General features: G+C 38.9%; 1 protein-coding gene across 1 annotated transcript in view; it reads right to left on the bottom strand.

Moving 5' to 3' along the window:
* LOC127446327 (VWFA and cache domain-containing protein 1) overlaps window positions 1-26,522 on the bottom strand; it is a 144,484-nt gene that overhangs the window by 18,985 nt on the left and 98,977 nt on the right. The window contains exons 5-20 of the mRNA XM_051707148.1: window positions 22,075-22,201; window positions 20,277-20,421; window positions 19,951-20,167; window positions 18,881-19,030; window positions 15,983-16,216; window positions 15,199-15,348; window positions 13,678-13,801; window positions 13,400-13,517; window positions 13,002-13,170; window positions 11,582-11,724; window positions 11,103-11,284; window positions 10,711-10,821; window positions 9,775-9,897; window positions 3,340-3,439; window positions 2,978-3,094; window positions 2,391-2,551 (exon numbers count right to left, since the gene is read on the bottom strand). Of these exons, the coding sequence (XP_051563108.1) occupies window positions 2,391-2,551; window positions 2,978-3,094; window positions 3,340-3,439; window positions 9,775-9,897; window positions 10,711-10,821; window positions 11,103-11,284; window positions 11,582-11,724; window positions 13,002-13,170; window positions 13,400-13,517; window positions 13,678-13,801; window positions 15,199-15,348; window positions 15,983-16,216; window positions 18,881-19,030; window positions 19,951-20,167; window positions 20,277-20,421; window positions 22,075-22,201 (2,371 nt within the window). The remainder of the gene's footprint in view (window positions 1-2,390; window positions 2,552-2,977; window positions 3,095-3,339; window positions 3,440-9,774; window positions 9,898-10,710; window positions 10,822-11,102; window positions 11,285-11,581; window positions 11,725-13,001; window positions 13,171-13,399; window positions 13,518-13,677; window positions 13,802-15,198; window positions 15,349-15,982; window positions 16,217-18,880; window positions 19,031-19,950; window positions 20,168-20,276; window positions 20,422-22,074; window positions 22,202-26,522) is intronic.

Genomic DNA, 26,522 nt, shown 5'->3' with positions numbered 1-26,522 from the left:
CATTTAGTATAGAAGATCAAAATAAGTGTTATATTCAGGGTTTGAAATTAGCCCCTGCCAACCCGCCAAATGTGGGTAAAAAATCGGCAGTGGCGAGTAACTCTGTTACTCTTACTAGCCACTTTGGCGGGTGATATTTTCAGAGTTTTTCCTGCATTGAAAAGTATGTGAATGTCGGTCTATTCAGAGCCGCAGCTGAAGCAAATTTAATGGTTTTCATCTCGTGTTCAGTGCTTTATAAGTTCTAAATATGTCTCTCATAACTGACACACACATCTGTGCTGGGCGAATGCAGCGTAATTTCCCGGCTGTTCTATCCTACTCCTGCTCTAACTGGCCATGTTTGCCTTCAGATATTCTTAAGGTGATATAAATCATTAGGCTTAACTAATATCATTCTCATTCAAATAAAATATCCACACAAATGCATGCAGTTACAGTCTTCAGTTAGCTTTATCACTTTGTGCGAGGTGGGGGATTTTGGCTAGTGACCTTGGAAAACTACTAGCCACAGTGGCCGGTGAGCCAATAAGTTAATTTCAAACCCTGGTTATATTATAGTTCTTTTAATTTTACACATTTAATTTAATTTGACTATCAGTCCCTTGTGAACCCCTGGTGGGGATACCTGTAGTTACATCCTATAAAAATAGTTTGCATCTAAATAAATAATTAGACCATCTACAGTGCATCCGTAAAGTATTCACAGCGCTTCGCTTTTTCCACATTTTGTTATGTTACAGCCTTATTCCAAAATGGATTAAATTCATTATTTTCCTCAAAATTCTACAAACAATACCCCATAATGACAACGTGAAAGAAGTTTGTTTGAAATCTTTGCAAATTTATATATATATAAAAAAAAATAATAAAATAAAAAAATCACATGTACATAAGTATTCACAGCCTTTGCTCAATACTTTGTTGAAGCACCTTTGGCACCAATTACAGCCTCAAGTCTTTTTGAGTATGATGCTACAAGCTTGGCACACCTATGTTTCGGCAGTTTCTCCCATTCTTCATTGCAGCACCTCTCAAGCTCCATCAGGTTGGATGGGGAGTGTCGGTGCACAGCCATTTTCAGATCTCTCCAGAGATGTTCAATCGGGTTCAAGTCTGGGCTCTGGCTGGGCCACTCAATGACATTCACAGAGTTGTCCCGGAGCCACTCCTTTGTTATCATGGCTGAGTGCTTAGGGTCGTTGTCCTGTTGGAAGATGAACCTTCACCCCAATCTGAGGTCCAGAGCGCTCTGGAGCAGGTTTTCATCAAGGATGTCTCTGTACATTGCTGCATTCATCTTTCCCTCGATCCTGACTAGTCTCCCAGTTTCTGCCGCTGAAAATCCCCACAGCATGATGCTGCCACCACCATGCTTCACTGTAGGGATGGTATTGGCCAGGTGATGAGTGGTGCCTGGTTTCCTCCAGACATGACGCTTGCCATTAAGGCCAAAGAGTTCAATCTTTGTTTCATCAGACCAGAGAATTGTGTTTCTCATGGTCTGAGAGTCCTTCAGGTGCCTTTTGGCAAACTCCAGGCAGGCTGTCATGTGCCTTTTACTGAGGAGTGGCTTCCGTCTGGCCACTCTACCATACAGGCCTGATTGGTGGAGTGCTGCAGAGATGGTTGTTCTTCTGGAAGGTTCTCCTCTCTCCACAGAGAAACACTGGAGCTCTGTCAGAGTGACCATCAGGTTCTTGGTCACCTCCCTGACTAAGGCCTTTCTCCCCCGATCGCTCAGTTTGGCCGGGCGGCCAGCTCTAGGAAGAGTCCTGGTGGTTCCAAACTTCTTCCATTTATGGATGATGGAGGCCACTGTGCTCATTGGAACCTTCAATGCTGTAGACATTTTTCTGTACCCTTCCCCAGATCTGTGCCTCGATACAATCCTGTCTCGGAGGTCTACAGACAATTCCTTGGACTTCATGGCTTGGTTTGTGCTCTGACATGCACTGTTAACTGTGGGACCTTATATAGACAGGTGTGTGCCTTTCCAAATCATGTCCAATCAACTGAATTTACCACAGGTGAATCCAATCAAGTTGTAGAAACATCTCAAGGATGATCAGTGGAAACAGGATGCACCTGAGCTCAATTTTGAGTGTCATGGCAAAGGCTGTGAATACTTATGTACATGTGATTTTTTTTCGTTTTTTATTTCTAATAAATTTGCAAAGATTTCAAACAAACTTCTTTCACGTTGTCATTATGGGGTATTGTTTGTAGAATTTTGAGGAAAATAATGAATTTAATCCATTTTGGAATAAGACTGTAACATAACAAAATGTGGAAAAATTGAAGTGCTGTGAATACTTTCTGGATGCACTGTAATCCTAAACAAATCAAAATCATGTTACTGGTAGAGTCCGGCAAAAGTTCAACCGTACCTGTGGCAGTTAAGACAGAGGCGATCCACAGTGCTGCAAGCACAGAATGCCAGCGAATCACAGGTCTCATTCACAATACCAGCAAATGCATTGGTTCCTGGGATACGGGTGAGTCGGTACTTTGAGCAGTGACTGCCATGCACTAGGTTTGTAAGATCACCCTTAAAAAAAAAATAACAAGACCACCGAAAGCCATCAAGAAACAAATGTGATTTAGTCAGTGTTTCAGGCTATGCACACAGTTCTAAACTAACCCTGTCCCTAACCCTTATTTATTTAATACTTTTTACTATTACAATTATTTATCATTTTAAAGCATTATTAGATGTGCTTTTGTATAACTGGTGATTTAAGTTATGGAAAGCAATTCCTGTTAAAGAATTCCTGACAGCTACAACTGCAATTATAATGCCATCCACTAGGTGGCAGTATCATACCATTAGTGCATAAAGATGACCAACCTCACATAGCACAAATACGGCTTTGCAATCAGCAATGATTTTATTGATTATATTATTAGAATCTACTAAATCTGAATCTACTGTAGCCTGACAAGAAATCATTAATTGTCCACAGACTCCACTCACTACAATGCTGGTGTTAAACTTGTAGAAGCGTTGCACAGTGCGATCACTGAAACTGTTACAGAGGTTCTTCTTCACAAAGTTGGGGTGGTTGAGAATGTCATTGGCCACTAGGGGCTCCTAAAGTCAAGCAAAACATAAGAAAAAGAAGTTGATGTCAAACTAAATATGCTTCTTCCATAGTATTGTTAAAAAACAAAACAATCTTAAAATGGAATAACGCTAAAGAACAAAAACACTGTTCCCTTTTCTTAAGGGCAAAAACAGCTTGCACCTATAACAGAAAACAAAAGAATGCCATGGTATGCCCATTTTCTAGTTTAACCGAGAGACAAAGTTTGAGCTTATGATCCAGGATTCCTTACCTTATGGGTGATATGCTGCTGTTCTGCTGGAGCGTGGCCCTTGGGATCAATCAGGGTTGGATGGGCCACTAAATAGCCTCTGTCCTCCATGATAAAACACCTACACACCGACAGAGACCAAGACGGTGTCAACCGAGCAATCTGCAACAGACTTACTCTTTATGAAAATACAGAAACAGTACGTTTTACTTCCTGAATGTTCACAGGGTACCATCTGAAGTTCAGAATTGTTCACACTATTGTGATGGCAGTGGCATTAAAGGCCATTCCGCCTCACTAATCCTGTTTAATGACCATAGCATTAAAATCTCAAAGAACACTTTGGAGGCCTCCACAGCACCAGAGGACAATGATAAATAGAGATAAAGAGACAGAGTGAGCGTGAAGAGGGACAAAGAGAGAGAAGAACGGCTAAAAACAGAGTTAAGAAGAGAGAAAAATAGGGAGGGAAAAGAGGAATGAGAGAAAAGGGTGAAAGAGACAAAGAAAAGAAGGGAGATGGGGGTACTGGCTCCTAACATAACAGGATGTGTCTGGAATGCAGCTCTAATCAGCTTATCTCCCCTTAGTGTCTTTCATTTTTCAAACTCTCTCTCCTTTTCACTCTGCTTCTTCCCTGGCCATTAAATATTGCATCAGTAGTGTTGCTATGGCAAGCATATTTATTAATATTGCTCATACCTGGGGTTAGGGATTTTTCAAAATCCTTAGTTTGGTGCGTAACTAGTGCCACACAGTCTATGCTACGGACATGAATGATACCTCAAATCGTGTGAATTATTGAGGAAAGTGATCTGTCTTACGATCTTCATTTGGCAGATTAAAAAAAAAAAAAACTGGGAAGAAATCCCATGGACTTATATTGTAGGTGGGGACCAAGTCATTTTTAGGAACCAGAATCAGTAAGCAACCACCTAGCAATTAGGGATGTCATAAAATATCGCTAGATAGATTAATGACTGGAACGTTATTTTATCGATATATTTTTGAGGCATCGATTTATTACAATTTGCAGAAATTTTCATTAGAATCCTAATTTGTGTGCTTTCAAATTCACTCAGTTGACCTCTGTTTATCGGTCAGGCGTAATAGCATTGGGAGACCACAAGAGGGTGATATAACATAACATGTAACAGTCGCGATCAAGTATCACACACACACACACACACATACACGCACACACACTGGACGAGCTGATGCGGCGCAGCAGATGGCAGTCCAAAATTATGCAGGTTTTTGTACAAAAAGAATGAACAAAGTGAAGTTGATGAGTGTGCAGGTTAGTGTATGAAACTGGTGTAACCGAAAACTGAACGATTAGAAATGGCGACGTTTATTATGCATTTTCTCTGTATCATTGAATAGGTCTTTCATTCAAGCTGTCAAACCACAAAACGACATACCTGTAACTGAAAATACATTGTGTAGTTTATATGAAAGATACATATACACAACATAACGTAATGGCTATAGTAAATAATCTTTCTCCTTTGATAATGATTTGGGTCGAATTTAATGGAAAACTATGCGAGTTGCACTCCATGGCACCAGGGGCGTAACACCAAATTTTGGGCACCGGGCACAGAACTATTTTAGGGCCTCCTGACCAATTTGGGTTTGTGGTGGGGATAATATCCAGTATAAACATTTTAGATGGATATTTAAAAGAGCTAATTCACAACTTTTTATTTCCAAACGCAAATTTTATTTGAATCAAGCAAAATATTATATAAAAAAAATCCTACTAACAAAATACATTATACATGTATACATTTATGAGTTTTCTTGTTGGCAAAGTCACTGTAACATTTCTGAAATGTGAAGAGTGCCAGGGTTTTCGGTCAATCCTGAGACATTTCTGCTCTCGGGTAGTTTTAGAAAGTCTTAACTTGCTAACTTTACACAGGGTCCAAAATTAACTTAAAATTAGGACTGCTCTGGGTATTGTTACAGGTTTCCAGATTCTTGGTATATTTTGATTACAATTTCCATTTAACTTAAATATCACATGAATTATTTCTCAGCTCATGCTGTTAATTATGAAGGGTCCTTCTAACCTTCTAGGTAACCCTTATAGGTAAAATTTTAAAATATTACTTTTACAAATTATATTTTGTCAATTTTTCATCATATTGGTTGCATTTTAGCGTTTGAAAAATTGTCAAATTCAATATATTCCATCAATAAATATCTTGAAACTGCATTTATTATTTTGCATATATATTTGATCCAAATTTATTGTTTACATGCATAAAATGTTCCATTTACAATTATTTACATTGATACTCAGAACACATGCTAAATCAGTACTGTCTCTTTAAACTGCCAATGGCATCTGAGCGCAACGACAGGTGATTTTGTTCCTCACATATTCTTTTGGTGGCTTAATGTGAGGAAAATTGTACATGTATCTCATTGAGCTCTGGAAAAAAATAACAGTTAGGCATCATAGATAAACATCTGATGGTAAATTTTGCACTTAAGTAAAATACAGTAGATTATAATATTGTATGTTTTACAGTAGATGTTGATAGTTTGATTTCAATTGTGCATGTCACATTATTAAGCAAGCATCTGATTATTGAAAATCATGTAATGATGTAGTTGCTTATGTTACCTAATACCTAGTGAATATTTACATTTTATTTTTCTCGCCAAAAGCATTTTTTTTTTACGCATTTAGCGCATCAGGCGTAAATTTTGACCATATTTACATGAATATCAAACAAATATTCACCGAAGTAGCTATGTTGACATGAATGGCTCACATTTCTTAAAATAAATTGTCTGCTTCTTCCCGCTATTTCTCCGTTCCTTTTTCTTTTGAATGTCCGATTTTGGATTCATTTCTGTATATACATTAACGGAGTAAGCAAATGGCATCATGACGTGTACTCAGTTTTGACCTCGTGCCGCTAACAAGGGGGGAGACGAGGCAGGTTATAGCGGAACTCCCAATTTTTACAGGTGGAAAACAGAGTCTTGCGATGTTTTATTCCAACCAATAGCATGTTATTAACATATACTGTACAAAACAAATGATAATATAATGGAATATCAATGAAGCCTTTCAAAGGGCCCCCCTCCAATGAGGGCCCCTGTTACTCAGGTCCATCATTACCTGCGGTCCGACGCCCCTGCGTGGCACTGCAGAATTTTGATGCTGAGTGTTGGCAGTGTGTGCGTACCTTCATAGAAAATAATTGTTTCTAATTTTGGAAAGTGCCATGTCGTCCACCAGACACATCTGGTGTGCGACCCCTTTAATTTACCCTTCCGCTCACACTTTACCAAAGCTGTATTGAGAAATATGTTTGAAGACTATTATGCAACGAGCAGCCCAATATATAAATGAAAATGTATATCTTGATATATATCGATAATCACTGGGGAAATGTTCTGATTATCGATGCGTGAAAAAGGCATCGATCCCAAGTCTACTAGCAACCACCCAAACACCCTAGCATCGTAGCATCGACCTTTGCATGGTCAAGCACCATTCATATTTTCAACAGGATATGTAAAAAACTAGTATCTTCAATATGTTTACCACTTTTAACATTCCCTTCTCAAAATCTTTCTTATCTCATTTCTCAATGTTCGCTTCTCCCTCACTGTTTTCTTGATCCCCACCTCAGATCTTTCTCACTCTATCTCTTTCTATTCTAAAATAGATGGCTTAGAGGCACGCAGAGAAGACTAAGTGAATGCCTCTTTTCCAACAGAAGCAAATCTGATTAGTTTCATTTGAAAGAGCTTTAAAGAGCCTCTGTGGGGCATCGACAGCTTCAGGCACTACCCTGGACATCACAGCCGGTCCTGGGATCTTGGCAAGCCCTTGAAGGCTTGAGAAGAGGCAAACAGTTGGGTGGAGGAAAATTGGGGGGTTGGGTTTGGGTATGAAGGGTGGGACAGCCTTAACAGGGTTATTATGGTTTTGCATTTATCCATTTAGTTTTTGTTTCTATTGTATTTTCAATTTGTCATTCTAATTAATTTAGTTTGTGTTAGTTTCCTCGCTTTGACTGCTAGTTTCAGTATTTTTGTATTTATTTTTTTCAGTTTTAGTTTTTGTATTTTAGGGTAGCTAAAGTTAATGCATTTAAATATGTATAACAGTGTTACATTTTTCATTTTAGTGATACCATTTGCCGCTTTTTCACCACCGGGCCAGTGCAAGCCAGGGCTATCAACAGATTTTTACTGTGCCCGCATTTCCTCCCTGAACCTGTACACTGCAAAAAAAATATTTCTTAATTAGTATTTTTGTCTTGTTTTCTAGTAAAAATATCTAAACATTGTTAAAACAAGATAAATTTACTTGGCAAGCAAAATGGCATAAGATAGTTTGTCTTGTTTTCAGAGAAACCTAACTAAATTAATGAGGTTTATGCTTAAAAAACAAAAAACAAAGCTATTTGCTAAAACTATTTATAAAAATAAACATAATAAACTTAATTCAAAGGGAAAACAAGCTTATTTTTCTTACTCAATTGGCAGATTATTTTTCTTTTTTTAAGCATAAATTTTACTCAATTTTGTCAGATTTCTCTGAAAACAAGTCTTAAATGTTATTCCTTTTTGCTTGTTTAGTAAATATATCTTGTTTTAAGAATATTTAGATAATTTTACTGGAAAACAAGACAAAAATACTAATTAAAGGTGCAGTATGTAAGATTCAGAAACACTTGTTATTAATGACACCTGTGGCTGTTAAGTGAACTGCAGCCTGTTGCTCGTGATCGCGCGCACACACTCCACAGGGACGCGAGCGAGCATGATCAAAACAAAGAGGCTGAACGTGATTCACCGGCATCATGATGACAGATAAGTTAGCATAATTAAAATTACACAGTTGATTGTTTTACTACAAACTTTGAGACTGTATATTATATTTGACTCTCCAGTGCTGGAACAGGGCTAAAACAAAGTGTGGATACAGGTCTGATTATGCGAGACTGTAGTTTGACGTAATCACTTTTCTTTGCATGATATATTGACTGCATTTATACGATAGCCTATGTCGGCGTTAGCTAGCTAGCCAGCTTTATCAATAGCTGTTAGCTAAATTTGGTGGATGACAATAGTAGCTGTTTATAAAATAGACTGTACATTATAAATATGTTGACACAATTCATATTGATGTGATTTTATCACAACTGTCATTTTGATATATCGATGTCTTATTGTTTTATAATAGATTGTATATATTTTCTGTATAACCAAGTTACGTTACACTAATGAATGGGTCTTTTTGCATTATCTTGAACAATGTCTAGCATTAATTTCATGTATTATTGTAGTTTACCTTGCTGAATAATTACAGATTAACATTATGTCAGTTACTGTGAATCAGCATACCTGACTTTTAGTATGAAGAGAAGATTGTTTAAATTATTTGAAAGTTACGAAGCAAGGTAGCTTGCAATTTGTCAGCGTTAGCAGGCAAAAGTTAGCTAAAATTACACAGATCAGTCCTTATAGCACTATATTTCACATGCTTTGCAGTTATGTAAGCTTACCTGTCCAATAAGAAGAACGCCAATTCAGGGTCAGTTCTGATCCCCAAAACCAAACGAAGGTCCCTCCAGGAATCAAATGTCCTGGCGATGTTCACTCTAGTTTTCGCTCGACCACAATCACGTTCCCGCTTAGCCAGACAGGATTCAGTAAATGTTCTTCTTTTTTGGCTTGCTCTGAGTTTGTGTAGGAGTCGGTGTTGTGTTTGGAGCCAGCCGTTTGCTGGATTCCATCTCTAAGATAACGTTACCTAGTGTTGCAGACTGTCTGTTGATGCTGTTGAATAGCGGAAGAGAAGCTACTGTCTGAGGCAAGGCTCTCGGCAGCGCACATAAACGTCACATCCTTTGGATTTTCCCGGCAAAAGCGACCCGCTCCCTTGGCGTGTAAATCAATCTACAGGCTTTAATAGGCAACATAGGAAGTCTGGGAAGGGCTCATTTTTTTAAGTTGCGTTACAAGCTATTCACACATTGGCAAAATAAAAGGCGAATATTACATGAAAAATTTTACATATTGCACCTTTAAGAAAATTTTTGCAGTGTTCCACTGAGCGCTGGATACACAACTTGACAAGTTCAGTGATAATATACTTAATCACATCCTTGTTTCAGCAGATGCCGTCGATCTGACCAATGGAGGCACGATGAAGCCCGGGAAGTGACAGTGGGAATGCAACTGCCCTGGCATGCACTAGCACGCCCTCATTTGGCCCGATAGTGGAAACGTGGCTGCTAATAACCATTTTTGTACGTTTAACGAAGCCTGCTTGAAAAGGTTTAAAATTTCTACTTTTAATTTTGGAGTCTTGAAAATGTAATTGAGTTGAAGTCTTTCCAATTATACTATTTTTATTTCAGTTTCAATTTTCAGTTTTTGGATTTAGCCTTCATTAATGATAACACAGAGCCTTACCGGATTTTGTTGCCCTTGTCTTGGTTGCAGATGGGTAAAAGATCCAACAAAACTTTGTAAAAGTAGCGCAGAGTGAAGTCAATGCCCATAACTGCTACTGTATAACCTGAAGCCATCTGAGAGCTGGAAAAGAAGGCAGATTTATTTGTTTTGATGAACATTATGAAGCATGAGGAGATCTTGAGTACGATAGTCAGAACAATGGATCTTTAGATATACGATTCCAATCGCACTCTCTGCATTCACATTACCTGCTCACATCTCTCTTAAGAGAGTACTGACTGGGAAACGTGGACGGAAAATGTGTTTTATCTGCACCAGACATTCTGGAACGCTGCCAGCTTCAAAGAGTTACATCACATCTTTAAACCCATGACTACACACTCACACACACTACAAAGCACAAACCCTATTGACTGATAAGGCAGTTGTTCTTCATCTATAACATGTACACTAAACTTTCTTTAGCTAAAACCCTAAAAAGGGTAAGGCAAACAAATAAAGAAATACATAGTGAAGAAATAATTTTTCAAACTAAATTTAAAGGTTTTTTTTGTTTTTTTTTGTAGTTTGTTTGATGTAGCCATTTATAAAAAAAAAAAACATCTTATGCATATCCTGACTGACTGAGCAGTAATTAATGGTGCAGCAAGCTTTTTTTTTTTCAGAGACTTTGTGGTGGAATAACTTAATCAGAGGTTATAAATACAGCTGCAAATAGGGTAGTTCTACAATGTCATCTGTAACAAAAAATGTTTTCTTTTGTGTGATGCTCCATCCATGTCAATAGGTGTCAGTATAAAGTCCGAGATCACTGTTGCATCAGCCAGAGAAACATAAAACATTAGTTCACTTTTACCTGAACCTTAATTTTTAAATGCTATACACAAAGCACATAGGTCTTTCAAAGTCAAATATGATACTTAAACTACTAACCTAGAGGCATGTATGGTGTGACTAATAGTGACCACATAGCCCGCCCCACCAACATCCAGGTAGGGTCCAGTAAAAGTGATGAGACCAGGATTGGCGACAGCATGTAGGTACCTAAAAAGGCAAAAGGTCAGTGATTATTACAGTACATTTCAAACAGCAATTTACCAACTGATCCAAGCTTGGGATCATTTTTGGATTTTGCCCAGATCAAATGCTAAAACCTTATTGTAATGACTTAAAAATTACATTCTAGGTGCTCACAGCTGCATACTAACACAAAGTACCTTCTTGGGAATCTGACAGTTTTCTAAGCTTAGTCAACAGACTGTGGGATTGTTCACCAGCATCCCAATAAGAGTTTGGAGACCTCTGTCCTGAGGGCCAAATCTTACCATTGCCTCCTGGTGGGGTCGAAAGCTTTGTCCATGAGTGAACCGGGGTAAATCCGCAGCACCCCATTGGGCGTTGCTATGTAACGCCGCACAATGTAGCAGTTCAGGCTACTCATCTCCATAAGACTCATCCATTCATCTGTCACGTGACTGGTGGCCATCACCTCGTTCCTCACAGAAGACTGGAAGACCAAAAGGAGCAGTGTTGTTAAACAATTCAACTTTGTGAAAGAATTCAACGTGTCAATAATCTGAGAAATATAAAGGCTGGTAAACTATCCTGAAGGATAAAAAAAAACAGAATTATAGAGAGGAACATTGCCAACAGGCTGAGGTGATTTGGACTGAAAAACAAACTATGTGACCACTGACTGTGAAAGACCGTGGAGGCATTTATTGTTGTGTTGATTCAACTGAAGGCCCTGCTTGGCTGGGAGGAATGTGTCGTCATTGAGATGGGCAATGTGTGTGTACCGTACCTTCAGGCCTGGGTTGGCTATGAGGCGGGTGTTGTCACTCAGGTAGGCAGTGTAGTGCTCCACCATGCGCTTGGTCTCTGGCTGACTCAAATGCTCATATGGAGAGGAGAAACTACCAGCAGATAACATCACAGTGGGACTCTCTGAGGACAAAAACAAAGAGGAATCAGTTCTGCCCCTAACACTTATTAATCATTTCCTGGTCCCTTACAAAAAAGTACTGTGGTGGAACGATGGAACAGTGATGGTATTAGACGGTAATGTTGAAGTACAATATAGCACATATAGATATGTACACTATAGCACAGCCATAATAAAAAATACATACACAATACATAATAAAAAAAATATTAAGGATCACAATTTTATTAAGAAAATTCTGATAAGATAAAGAAAATTAACAATCCACTATGCACGCTGCAGTACGGAGCCCCTTAGAAGACTGGGCGGGAATTTTTTTCTGAAATAGTTTTGCGTGCCCTTACCATAACCACAAAATTACGATTTTTCTTACCATAGTTTTCATTTTCCTGTATAATTACTATGGTTTTACTATGAATATCAAGGTTAAAATATGGTTACTATAGTAAAACCATGGTAAATTTATTGCGAGGGAATGCAAAACTATTTTGAGGGCACACAAAACTTATTGCGAGGGAACGCAAACTATTTTGAGGGATTGCAAAACTTTTTGCGAGGGCATGCAAAACTATTTCAGAACAAAATTCCTCCCCTGTCCTCTAAGGGGCTCCATACTGCGCAGTGATATGGTGAACAGCTATTTTGCATCATAGCTGTTAATACTGTATGTTAAAGTAATAAGCCACAAGAGGCCATGCATTACAGTGTTTTTTTGTTTGTTTTTTTTGCAGTGAAATCACCGCTAAGCACAGACTTGAGTGGCTTACTGCTTTTATACAGTATAACGGCTGCAATAACACTATAATAAAAGACACCAGTAAAATGTATTGTTAACTGTTATTGTCGGAATAAACAATTCTTCGGTCAAGTAATGTAGTTCAAAGGAGAACAGTAGGCTGTTTACACGTGCCAAGCAACATAGCAACTTGGCACTTTAATATAGAGTGTGTGCTCTCAGGTGTACATTTACAATAATTTTACAACTGCTTCAAACGCGGCTCACGCAATCAGAATTTAGATTCAGAAGTATCTACTTTATAATGTGTATTTTAGCACGTCTAGAATGCTGTATTGACCACTTAGCATTCAGGACCAGAACTATGAATTTTACAATTATCCTATTCATATACCATGGCATTTACATGGAGCTTCAAACAATGTCCAAAAAGCCATGAGAATACTAATTGCTTAGGGAAATACCAATAAGAATATACTTTATTTCATTATAAATAAAAATATTCAAACGAAATGAATAGATTGATGTTTTGTCCTAGCTTACCAACTGTAGCAAGCTGTTTAAAGTGAAGGCAGGAGCTGGGCTGTCCCAGCAGATCCAGCCGGTGGTACAGAAGCTTGCTGCTGGGGGCTGTGTTCAGATTTTTCAACTGTTTCACTGGGATCTCTGGTTGAACATACACTATGCAGAGGATGAAGGAGGTGTCCTGGACCTGCAAATCCGATCAATGTAAGTGAGGTAAGGAGACTATAAATAAAAAATCTTGATAGAATTCCCAAATCAGCTAAAAATTAAAGACAAGAATAAATAAATCACAAAATAACACTCATGCACAGTAAAATGGACAGACAGAGAGTAGTATAAACATTGATTCTGCACAGTCTGGTTTCCCTTCGTCTGCTTTAAAACAAAGTTTGTGCCACCATGGAGAAATATCGTACCAGTTTCCAGGCATAGCTGACATTGTAGGCATCTTGCCTGGGATCACGCAGGCGGTTCATGTGCCAGGACAGAGAGGAGTTGACAGGCACAGCAATGACCTGACTCCCCAGAGGTAGACTAACAAGAAACACACAGCATGAGCTTAGTAACCATGTTAGCAACACACCACAGCAACACGCAGCAACTACAAATACCCATGTCTCTATGAATAGCTATTTGAAAAGTTTACTTTTACCACAAATCATCTAAATATAGAACAATTTCCATGATTCCTCACCTGAGGATGTTTTGACGCACAGCTGCAAACCCTGGGATGTTCTCATAGTGAATGATGTCTGTGTGCAGTGGAGCTTCAGTCATCAGGTAGGGACGGGTGAGTGATGGATGCATGAGGGTGTATCCTGAAAGAAGTTAAAAAATGAGTGACATTAACGTACAGAAGCCAGTTACTCATAACTGCAAAACCGTTTTAGTATTTCTGGGGTAAAACACTATTCCCAAATACTAGCCCTTAGAATGTGCTGTTGGATCCAGAATTATCTTATAATAAAAAAATGTATTTATCACCACATGACTGGGTTGATGTAATTTTTTTTCTGCAAAATTCATGTGAAAACACCACATATAATTTTATTTTATTTTTTTCACTTGAGGTCCACATATATTCAAATATGTTTTGAACCATAAACATTCAAACTTCCCCACATTCTACTTGTTTGGTAAGTTCTTCTGGTGTTAAGAATCAAAGAATCTGAGAGGCAGTGCTAGCACGTCTCTATACTGAACAGCTGGAGACAGCGGGTGGCACTTCATTATCTCAGCTATTAGGACATACTCTCTATCCTCTCAGGAACAGATCGTCACCCTCATTTTATTACATATGTTATAAAACACACCCTTTTAGCCCTGAAAAGCCAGTTACTGGTGGACTTATCTAATTCTTTTAATACCTATTAATAACAGATTAACTGTACTATGTAAATTAAGAGAGAATTCAGCATGTTGGGGAAAGTCATGGAATTACTTGGAAGTATGCATATTATTTATTAGGGATGTAACGATTTTCTCATCTCATGATTCGGTTGGGTTCATGATACTGAACTCATGGTTCAGTTTGATTCACAATTCTTTAAACAAAGACTGAATCAAGAAAATTTCTGATTGAAAGTATTTTTTATTGTTATTATTACTTTAAAGACAAATGCAAAACACACAGTTCCTTTCCTTTAAAATGTAACTAAAAGAACTGTTCTTAAAAGTGCTAAATGATCTGTCAGAGATGTACTGGGACTAAAAATCAGCCCAGAACAGGGCAATGGTGACACCAAATGGAAATTTTAGCTAATAATTCTGCTTGCTAAAAATACAGAATTATGTTAGATACATATGCTGCTTACACATAGTCACTGATTACATACATTTCTAAAATACCTCCACTATAAGTCCCTTCTCGCTAATAAGTTCAAATCCACTGACTCATAAGGTATCATACATCAAGAGTTCTGCTGTTCCTACTTTAAGAAACTGGCATGATGTCAGCCATGTTGGCTCTGAGCCATCCAACGTGGGATAGCTGATTCTCCCTATTGAACCGCAAAAGGGTAATGGCTTTCAGTACAGCATTTTTGAGTTATTGAAGATCAGACCACACAACTTAGGATGAATTTAGAAAGTAAAGCTGAAGTGAGTGGAACAGATTTGCAGCAATTCCACTGTTACACAATAAGACATTTTGGCTCTTATCATAGAATCACCTGGATCTCAGATCAGAAAAAAAACTGCACGTGCACCTCCATACCTTTATTGTCTATGAGGAAGGTATATGAGGCCAGGGAGTCCTGGTAGTACGTGACATCCTCCAGTATGTATGCCAGATTCACATCCACTCCAACTACACCCAGCAACAGGTTCCCAAAGTAGCATGGGCGACTGACGGTCATAATGAAACCTCCAAGAGAAAATAGAGGAAGTTCCTTTCAAGGTGTCCCCATAGCAACTTTTTTTTTTTTTAAACTACTGTATATTTTTAGGACAATATAAGTTTTTATTGAGACAAAATAAATAAAAATAAAATAAAGCAAAATAGAAGCATTTGCTCTAGTGGTCACAGACTTTTGAATCCCACTCTATATATCTGAATGCTCCAAAATTAAACTGCATAACTCTGCATTTCTAGGATTATTATTTAAAATTACTCAGTGGCGACATTCAGTGTGTCATGACTCTATTGTCCTTTAAACTCAATTTAATTCTGTATTTGTGTGCGACTGATACTACTCAAGCAACCCTCTGCATATAAAGGATATCAAAGGTTAATCTTGATGTCTTCAACATATACAGACAGAATCATTGATTAACCTCGTCAAACTACTAAGGGGAATGTAGCCGTCTCTAGCAGTCTCATAAGAACAGACTTTGCACTTGTTTTTTGGCTTTGCTTATAGTTTAAATTCACACTATATAGTGCCATGGAAACTGTCTAGTGAAGTGTCATTTCTGCTGAGGTCTTTAGACTGCACACAGTATGCCAGACGGAATGTGCAAGACATGAGCTTTACGGCAACAGCAGGATCACAATTTACCATCTCCCATCTGGTCTGCGTAAGGCAAGCTAAAGGTGGCCACGTCGATCATTCGGTTGGGCAGGTTGATGTAGAAGCGGCCCACAGTGGTCTCCAGGTTACTGAGCTGGTTCAGGACCATCATACTGCCCTTCACGACGGGCAGCGGGGAACGATCCGGAATACCATATTTCACAGAGTTCTGCTCAGCCAGGTCTCGCAAGAAGGCCAACTCCTTGAGTCCTGTTACTCCATCTGAGAATGATGGTACAAAAGATGGGGGAACAGAAAGAGGAGAGACTGTAAATGAGAACCTAACTCTAGCTGTGACAAAACCTAAGTAACAATAATTAAAAGAAAGATTATCTCTCCAAACACATGAGCTCTGTTCCACAACCTAGTGAGCTACCTAACTAGACTGAATTTAAAGGCATCATAGGTGTCCTCCTGACACAGAGGCTTTCATAAGTAGGAATGGACATTTTAGTAATCTTGAGTTCTCCAAAAAAAAAAAAAGAAAAGAAAGAAAGAAAGAAATGCTGCAAGCAGTCAATAGCAACTTTTCCAGTATCAGGCCAATGCGAGCCAGGGCTATCAACTAGTCAGCAGGGGGCCAATAGCCTCGGACCTCGAGCCGTGAGACCAAAATTGATCTGCATTCCCATCATCGGGTCAATAGCCCTGCAGCGTTGCCCTAAAACCCGCTTTTAATACACCGCCCTGGTGCCAATATCACACACCCCGCCCATTTCACATGCAAGAGGGAAGCTCAAGCTGAGGTATCAGACTCTGGAAACTAGCTAGCCCTTGAAATGAACACGGTGGAGACTAAAGCTGCCATTTGTTTGCTTATTTTGGTGTTTGCTTGGTGGAAATCAAAACCTGACTCAGCAAAAATCCGCATTTGACAATGTCCCCACTTCAATACCCAGATGGCCTTCTTACAAGGGTAACTGGCGGGCCAAAGGTGCTTGGCACCGATGAAGTCCTGAGGATGCGTGATGAAACTCTGAAAGTGACAGTGGGAACGCAACTGGCCCTGGCATGCACTAGTACCCCCTTATTTGGCCCGACAGTAGAAATGCGGCTACTGATGCTCAAGACGTAAGATTTTAGCCATTACTAGGGTACTTGTTCCCATGCATATTCAAAAGGTAAGTAGTGAAATAAAGCTGCCTTCTAAAATAACTCGTTTTGGCCAGATTTTAAGGCAGCATCATATGTATGCTTTGAGGATCAATCCAAGAATTGCACTAAGTCACAAGTTTAGTGAAACATTCAACCAAGATGGGCCACAAGAAAAAAAAAAAAACACTTACTGACCAATTTGAGGAACACCTTGCACCTACTTCATATGATTATATAATCAGCTAATCATGTGGCAGCAGTGCAATGCACAAAATCATGCAGATACGGGTCAGGAGCATCAGTTAATGTTCCCCATCAGAATGGGGAAAAATTGTGATCTCAGTGATTTCAACCGTGGCATGACTGTTGGTGCCAGACAGGCTGGATTGAGTATTTCTGTAACTGCTGATCTCTTGGGATTTTTACGCACAACTGTCTCAGAATGGTGCCAAAACAAAAAACATCCAGTGAACGGCACTTCTGCAAACAGAAACGCCTTGTTGACGCCTTGTTGATGAGAGAGGTCAATGGAGAATGGCCAGACTGGTTCAAGCTGACAGAAAGGCTATGGTAACTCAGATAACCACTCTGTACAATTGTAGTGAGCAGAACATACTGTCTATGTAGAGCATTCAAAATCAGTTACTGAGGCCATATACACACTTACACGTTTTCATTTTCCATTTCTTAACAACATCATTTTTCAAAGTATGTGGTATTAGAGAGCGTTTTCGAAAGTCTTCATTTCCAGTAGAGGAAAGCACTGTTCCAGTGAAAATGAGAGGTAAATGTAGCAAAATTAATGTGCTTTCAATTAAAAGTATTAGTGTGGATGTGGCCTTAGAATCCTTTTAGTTTAGGACGCTGCCTTAGAAGGCAGCTGCCTGTTTAGACAATACACAACAAGGTAGTTCTGAAGGTTTTAGAGCAGAGCCCACAGCAACCTCAATCTGCCTACTATCCCAATTTTACAGATATCACAGAAATTGTTTTTTGTAAAGAATTTGGAGTGCAGCACAGTGATAAGAAAGCCCTTGATATCTCAGATGGATTACTTAACCACAGATATGAAATCACACTTAATGTGTTTTGCTCTGTTCACAATGGTGGTTTTAGACAGAGGAAAAGGCCAAATTGGAGGCGTTCAGTCATTAAAAGTTAATTCTGTTGAATGTTATTGGACCGGACGAGAGAATTTCACCACTTCAATCTATTTATTTGAAACAGCCTTTAACAAGTGAATATAATCTAACTTGTCATAAATTAACCAGACTTCAAATATCAGGGAAATATGAGTGATTCCCTTGACTAGCAGTACAAATCTGTGTGTACTCCAGAGCTTCACAATGCCTGAATAAAAGTAGCGTAACCCTCTGCTACCCTGCCATGTTAACCAACTCGAATCATATCTCTGAGTTATCTAATGCACAAAAAAAGACCTTTCTCACTCTTTCTCAGTGGCCTTTGGTGTATTGTCGATGTTCTTTTTCTTCGTTTTAGATGATTAGCATTTACATTTTCATGATGCCAAACTAATGTAAGCTAATGACAGGCTAATACATGCAGAGACAGAGACAGCTGAGGACAGTAATAATGGAGAGAGGTTTCATATGACAGACAGGCAAACATACAAACATACACACAAAGATGAGAAGGAAGATGAAGAGCTGTAGAAACAGCTGTGCATGTTTTGTAAAAGCTCAAACGTGGACACAGGTGTTCACCTATGATTTTGCAAGAAGGCTACGAGACAGAGGCACTAAAAAGCACCACACCGTGGCGACATCTCACCGTTCATAAGAGCGTAGGTGAGGATCATGACGGAGTTGTTGAGGTGGCGGTTTTCCTCTTTGACGACGCTCAGGGTTGCTCTCTTTTCGTGCTCTGATGAGTCTCTTGAGGTGATGCCCGACGACAGGTAGATAATCGCCATGTCGGTGTCTTTAAGGGGAAAGATGTATATATAATTTAATTCATGTATCAAATATAACAATTAACCACATGGAATCTACTGACAAGTAAGTCATGTATAACTAAGTTTAGTCATGAAACTCTACATGGTGTAATCTGTTAGCCAATCAACTAGTGTGCTCCTTTTTTTGTCTAGTTTAAAATACCTCTGTTGTTTGCAGATAAGTTGGTTTCACTACAGCGCACTACAAGAGTTTTCTCACTAAAACCCTCCTCCTCCCCAGCACCACTGTCTAAATCTGCTTCATAAGGATTGTAAGAATGTCCAATTGTGCAGCATGTCTTATGTACAGTAAGTCTAACTGAGCAGCATGTCTAACATGCTTTACACAGCATGTCTGTGTGTATAGCAGTAGAAAGTATTTGTACTTGCTCCAAAGCAGCAGTGCAAACAATCTAGCCTGTGAAGACCAAACCTAGTAACTTGTCATATCCATTTTAATATATTAAAATGTATTCGGAGATTAATCATGACTGAACTAAACATATGTTATATAAATTAATGTGCAATCAAGAATATTGTATCATAATAAATCATAGTTAAGTTGGAGTGAGAGGTAAAGATATAGAAAAGTACAGAATCAGAATTTTCAAACGCTAAACCCTGCTGGTCTTAGCTCATTTAAGCTTGTTTAGCTGATCTCCCAGCCTGGCCAAGCTGGTCTTAAGCTAATCTGAACCTGGTCAATCTGGTGTTTAACTGGTTGGCCAGCTAGTACCCAAAAACCCTCTAAAACCAGTAAACAGCAAGGTTGGAAGACCAGCTAACCATTTATGAGGTTGGAAGACCAGCTAACCATTTATGGCTGGGTTAACTGATTTTTGAGGTTTACAAGAAATTACATGTGCTGTTGATAAACAACCCAATGTACATAAGCTTTATCTCTTACTAGTCAGCTGTCTGAAGACATTACTTGTGTTCCTCAACAGCTGAAAGGCTTTCTGGAAGCCCAGCGCATGTTGTGTAGGGCTGTCAGAAGCTTTCATATTGTTGATGAAGGTGCTCATCTTCCTCTTAGTCTCACTGGTAGCAGGTGAGAGGAAACTTTTATAGCACTGATCCAAAGAGCAAGAACGTACCGTGTCTGCTATTGTCAACACAGAGATCTGAGAGAAAGTAAGCAAATGTCATCACCAAAGCAAGCAGATGTTCTATGTTTCTGTCAAGACAGAACTCGACAACGTCACCCAGAGTGAAGCTGAAATCTTTCCTTACCTTATCATGCTCATTGATGGAGTTAAGGATAATAAGTGCAGCATCACGGGCGATCTGGAGCTGGGTCTCAGTGACAGAGGCACCATGGTCTAAGATCACCACTATATGCTTGGACTGCGGCCTTACTGCTGAAACATAAATGGGCCTGCCAACACACAAACACACAAAGATTTACAGCTTTATTTATTAGACGTATGAACCTTGCAGAACGGCTTTTCCTGTACTCTAATGGCAAGGCGTCAAATGCTGTCCTGGCCTTATTCCCAGTCTCCTCACTACAGTGTTTGTGCAAGAGATCCTGCTTTCTATTGTGTTGCTTTTGGAAGCATTTTGAGAAAGCTAACTAGAATTCAACAAAAGCAGTTACAATGACAGCCATATTCCCTTAATATCGCAGATGGGATTCCTTAGGCACCTTACGATTCGATTGAACTTTGATTCAGAAAGTCATGATTCAAAAATGATTCTTGATGCATTTAAATTTTTCAGCAACCAACAATTTTTGGCAAATTAATGTGGCCAAATTCTGTGAAAAGGTTCTTCAGTAAAATCACCTAGTATCAGACAACTCTGAGGCTTTCGTTATGTGAAAACCAAGTGCTACATCAGAGCGACATTTAACTTTGTCGTTGTCAATCAACATGTCTTGCTGTTTTTTGTTTTTATTTTGTTTTTGGGTTTTTTGGTTGAGCACAAAAATTATAAAATTTTGAGTGTGTTACACATTGTGTCCTGCAATTTCGATTCCTATAAAAATACATATTCCCTTTTAATTGAAAGTTTATCTGCAGCAGGAGGAGAGAAGCTGAGGGAACTGCTGCAAAAATTAGTCCGTCTTTCAGCACTGGTACATAGTGCCCATAACACTGGGTGGCAGATTCCAGCAGGCTTTAGTTGGGCGACCCTGCATTCCAGTCAAGGGCATGAGGCCTATTGTAACTATGTTAAACAGACCTAAAGGCCTCCCAAGAATGTAATATATGCCCTGCCACACAAGATGGCAAACCCGGAAGTGCTCGTGACAGATAGATGAAGAGGGTGGTCAACTTCCAGAGATACAGATTTTGAGCTCTTGGTAATGGAATAAATAACCCTCCCAATGATCTCCAGCCTAAAGTGGTGAAATGTTACCATAAAGAGAAAAAAAAAAAAAATTAAGCAATAACATTTGACAGTTTCAAGGAGAAAATTACAACAGAATTATTTTTTAACAAATGAGTACAAAGATTCTGGCCGAAATGTTTTACAGTTAAAGGGACATTTCACCGAAATATGTAAATTATGTCATTATTTACTCATGTCATTCAAACCCATATGCATTTCTTATGGGAAATGCAAATGGTGATGTTTTAATGAATATCGCAGTCTTTCGTTTTAATATCATCATAAAAGTAGTCCAGGTGACTCCGGCATCATATTCTAAAAAGCAAGTCTTCTAAAAGTATACAAAAGGTTTTGGTGAGAAACAACAAACCCAGAATTAAAGTAATTTTCAGAGAAAATCTTCATGTCTTAATGGTAAACTATTCCTTTAAGTGGACAATAAAAAAACTAACTTTTAACATATATTGAAGACAAGGTCAAATGAAACTTTAGACAAAGCTTTAGATGTTTTTGATTGGTCTCGTTTCTAAATAGCTCATTTCAAATGAACTGTGCTGACACAAATATCTACCCAGTTGGTGTGTATGAAAGTGTGTTATTTTAATATTTTAAGAGGAAAGCCAACAAAAAATTGTCTCATTGCCAAGAATGCCCTAAGTACTGTGATACATCAGTGTATGTGTGCTCTTTGTACCTCATCCTGTGCTCATATGTGCTCTTGCAGTGGAACTTGTGAGCAGGAAACACAGTGAAAATGCCCTCTTCTGAGCTGAAGTACTGCCACTTGATCCCTGGATTGGACTTCAGGTTGTCTGCCAGCACTAAAATCAGAAAGCCAGAATATAAAGATGTGTTATAAACCTCTCTTTATTACACAGCTCTCTGTAATACTTGACTTTAAATGATCAATCAATGCAATCTGCGGCCAAATATTTTTGTATAATGACCACTAAACCTCATAACTGACCATTGTCCCAGGCAACATATAGAGCTGTGCTAGTTTCACAGGGCTTAACAATTAGGATGGCCAGCTGAAGGAACTGCCACTTGCCCAATCAGGCCACTATTTGTTGTCACTACATCTTCCATTTGTTAATCTTGCAAACTTGATCATTTTTTTCTTTCTGTAATGTATGACATGTCGAATATTGGTTTGGAAAATTCTGCTGATTTGAACTTGTCACCAACTTAAAGTTATCTAACTGGCTAACATAAACAAGGGTTAGAATGACTTGGAGTTGCTTTCATGCAGTTACACTGATCAGCCACAACATTAAAACCATCTGCCTAATATTGGGTAGGTCCCCCTCGTGCCACCAAAACAGCACCAACCCACTGCTCTCCAAATGGTGACAAAGTCAACAGTAACTCAGATAACCGCAAGTGTTTTTGGCACCATTTGGAGTAAATTCTAGAGACTGTTGTGTGTGAAAATTCCAGGAGATCAGCAGTTCCAGAAATACTCAATCTAGCCCGTCTGGCACCAACAATCATCCATCCTTCTTTTCACCACAATTGTACAGAGCGGTTATCTGAGTTACTGTTGACTTTGTCAGTTCGAACCAGTCTGGCTATTCTCTGTTGACCTCTCTCATCAGTAAGGTATTTCCATCCACAGAACTGCCACTCACTGGATGTTTTTTGTTTTTGGCACCATTTGGAGTAAATTCTAGAGACTGCTGTGTGTGAAAATTCCAGGAGATCAGCAGTTCCAGAAATACTTAAACCAGCCCGTCTGGCACCAACAATCATCCATGTGATTATCTAATCAGTCAATCGTGTGACAGAAGTACAGTGCATAATATCATGCAGATACGGGTCAGGAGCTTCAGTTAATGTTCACATCAACCATTACAATGATTTGGACCGTGGCATGATTGTTGGTGCCAGATGGGCTGGTTGGAGTATTTCTGTGACTGCTGATCTCCTGGGATTTTCAAACATCATTCAAACTGAATTTTAGTAGGGGTGATGATGTGTAGTTGAAAAAACCCAATGATTTGGCTGTTTTTCTCGTCAGTGGTGGTTAGAAGCTCGGGCTGTCTAGCCGTTTGAGATGTTTGACTTCCTGCATAGCGCTTTACGGTAAAAAATGTCTCAGTAGAATTAAAATGGGTCATGTAAGTTTTGTGGTCTGTGCCGCAATATCGAGAAAAGCCGGATTGAGTAGCCCAACTGATCACGCTCTGCACTCTCCTTTCTCAGGAGCAAAAATATCGGGAAGCCTGCTGGACTCGCACACACTTGCACGCTCCAGAGATGACGTGCGCAACACTCACATGAAACACAGATGCGCGCGTCAGAAGAGATGCATATTTAGCGCTTATGAAGCACCTAACGCAAGATGTAATTGAAATGTAATTGAATTTGCTGAATTTCAGTGAAATTTTAAAATTCTGAAAAAACCCTGTTCATGTTTCTTCAATTCCCTCAGTCTCAAGTGATGCCCTGCCCAATGATAGATATGCACATGACAAATGGATATTTACATATCATGATATACACAATATAGCAAAATCTCTATCGATGGACACTTTATATCATTGCCACGACAAATCTCATCATATCGCCCAGCCCTACTACACAGTATGCAAAAATCAGTCTGTCGAATAAGTAGGTCATCTGACATCACTGTTCAGCTTATCCCATAAGGCCACGGGATAAGCCTCAGTTTGAGGTTTTCAAACAGGTTCCCCGAACGCTCCCCCATCTGCCATCAAATCAGATAGCCCCGCCCCAAATTCAAACCATTGGTTGACCCAATGTTTCTAGGTCAAGAAGGTCAGATGCTCAAACAATAGTTTACACTTTGGGGAAATCAACCTACAAATGGCTTAGGGGCTTTTCACACCGAACAAGTTTTTGCATCTGTCTGCTGTATTTCAATTGTTTTTCAATGTAGACATGCGCTAAACAGACATCTTTGAACATTGCACTGCGTCTTGCTGTTTTTTCAGCATCTCACACAGGAGTGCCACATTTTTTTAGATGACTTTAAGTAAAAAGAACTTTAACCTTTCGTTCTGTTATATTTGTCGCACTGTGTTGACCTTTTTTTTTTTTTCAGCATAAGAATGCATTCAGTCTGAACAGTCCCTTATAGTTGTGTTTGCATATTTCAGTGCTGTACTGTTCAGTCCTGATTTCTTCTGTTTTTGTGCATATTTCATACTAAATTGTTTCAAAAATTCAAACAAAATCTAAAACAAAGGCAATCTGAGTAAACACAAAACACATTTTTCTATATATATATTTCTTTTATTGATTCTTACAATAAATAAAGCAAAAACATACAGTACTGTGCAAAAGTAATAGGCACTGGTGAAAAATGTTGCATTGTAAGGATGTCTTCAAAAATAATGCCATAAATAGTTTTCATTTATCAATTAATGTCATGCAAAGTCCAGCAAACTTAAAAAAAACTAAATCAATATTTGATGTGACCACCTTTGCCTTCAAAACAGCACCAATTCTCCTAGGTACTCCTGGACACAGTTTTTCTTGGTTGTTGGCAGATAGGATGTTCCAAGCTTCTTGGAGAATTTGCCACAGTTCTTCTATCTGTTTAGGCTCTCTCAATTGCTTCTATCTCTTCATTTAATCCCAGACTGACTCAATGTTCAGTAGGGGGTCTGTGGGGGTCATGCTATCTGTTGTAGAGCTCCCTGTTCTTCTATTCTAATCTATTCTATTTACAAAAGTAATGTTTGGGAGTCTAAAATTTATATTTCCTATTGACACACTAAAGCTGAAGATATACATAACTATCTTAAGATAAATGTTTTTGTGAAACATCTTATGTGCCTAAGACTTTTGCACAGTACTGTATATACATAGAATCAACATTTAAACCCCACAACCACCCCTCCCCCTCCCAATCCCCCAACAAACACCCCTGTGGTCACACATGAGTATATACACAAAAAAAAGCAAACAAACAAACAAACATATATATATATATATATATATATATATATATATATATATATATATATAAAATCATACACATTTAAAACTATACTACTCTCTCCACCGCCCCACCCCGAGAGCCCTCCAAAAACTCCAAATAGTTGCCCCATTTCCCAACAAACAAATCCAAGTTACCCCATCTTCCAAATGACACCTCCTCAAAAGCCGCCATCCTCCCCATCTCCGTGCACCACTCCCGAAATGGAGGAGCTCCAGCTGACCTCCAACCCCTCAAAATAATCTGCCTGGCGATCATCACACTGGTCAGAACCCAGCTCTCTATCCATCTATTTCCCACATCTCCCAAAACACAGATTCTGGGGCAAAACAAAACCCGAGTGCCCAACACATCACACACAAAACTCTAAACCTTCAACCAAAATTCCTGGATCTCAACACACCACCAAAAAACATGGGCTTTGTCTCCATCCTCCGACTGGCATCACCAGCAGGTGGGTGTGTCTTTAAGACCAAGCCTATACAATCTAGAGGGTGTCCAATACATTTTAGGTAAAATCTTAAATTGCATAAGGCACACCCCTTGCATCTCTATATGCAGACTTGACGTTTTTTAGAATCCTAGCCTACACTCCCTCCTCCAATACCAAGTTGAAATCTTTCTCCCATAATCTCTTGATAGAACTTAAAGCTCTGTCCCCCAGACTCTGAATTATCAGGGAGTAATACACTGATGCCTCATGACCTTTTCCAAAAGCAGTAATCACAATTCCCAGAGTATATGTCACTTTAGGGGGGCTGCATGCTACTCCCAAAAATAGTACAGAACAGGTGGCATAGCTGTAAATACCTATAAAATTGAGATCTGTGAATCCAAAAATGTTGAACCAAATTTTCAAATGATCAACATCCTGTGAAGTGTCTGCACTAGGGGGCTTACACACTTTTGCTTCACTATGATCAAGGACTGAGTCCATCAATAGATTAAAGTCTCCTCCCAATATTATATCATGAGGGGTGCCAGCGGCTTGCAACATCCCTTCAAGAATTATAAAAAAAGCCCTATCATCAGCGTTAGGTGCGTAAATATTAGCCAAAATCAACCTTTGCCCCTGAATTTCTGCTAAAACAATAATGACTCTTCCTAATTTATCTTTACTCTGTTTGAGACATTTGAATTGTAGATGTTTACTTATCAATGTAACGACTCCCTTG

This window comes from Myxocyprinus asiaticus, chromosome 9 (genome assembly GCF_019703515.2).
Source record: "Myxocyprinus asiaticus isolate MX2 ecotype Aquarium Trade chromosome 9, UBuf_Myxa_2, whole genome shotgun sequence".
Classification (NCBI taxonomy): Eukaryota; Metazoa; Chordata; class Actinopteri; order Cypriniformes; family Catostomidae; genus Myxocyprinus; species Myxocyprinus asiaticus.
The sequence above is the reverse complement of the archived record's forward strand: the minus strand, read 5'-3'. Positions and strand labels throughout refer to the sequence as shown.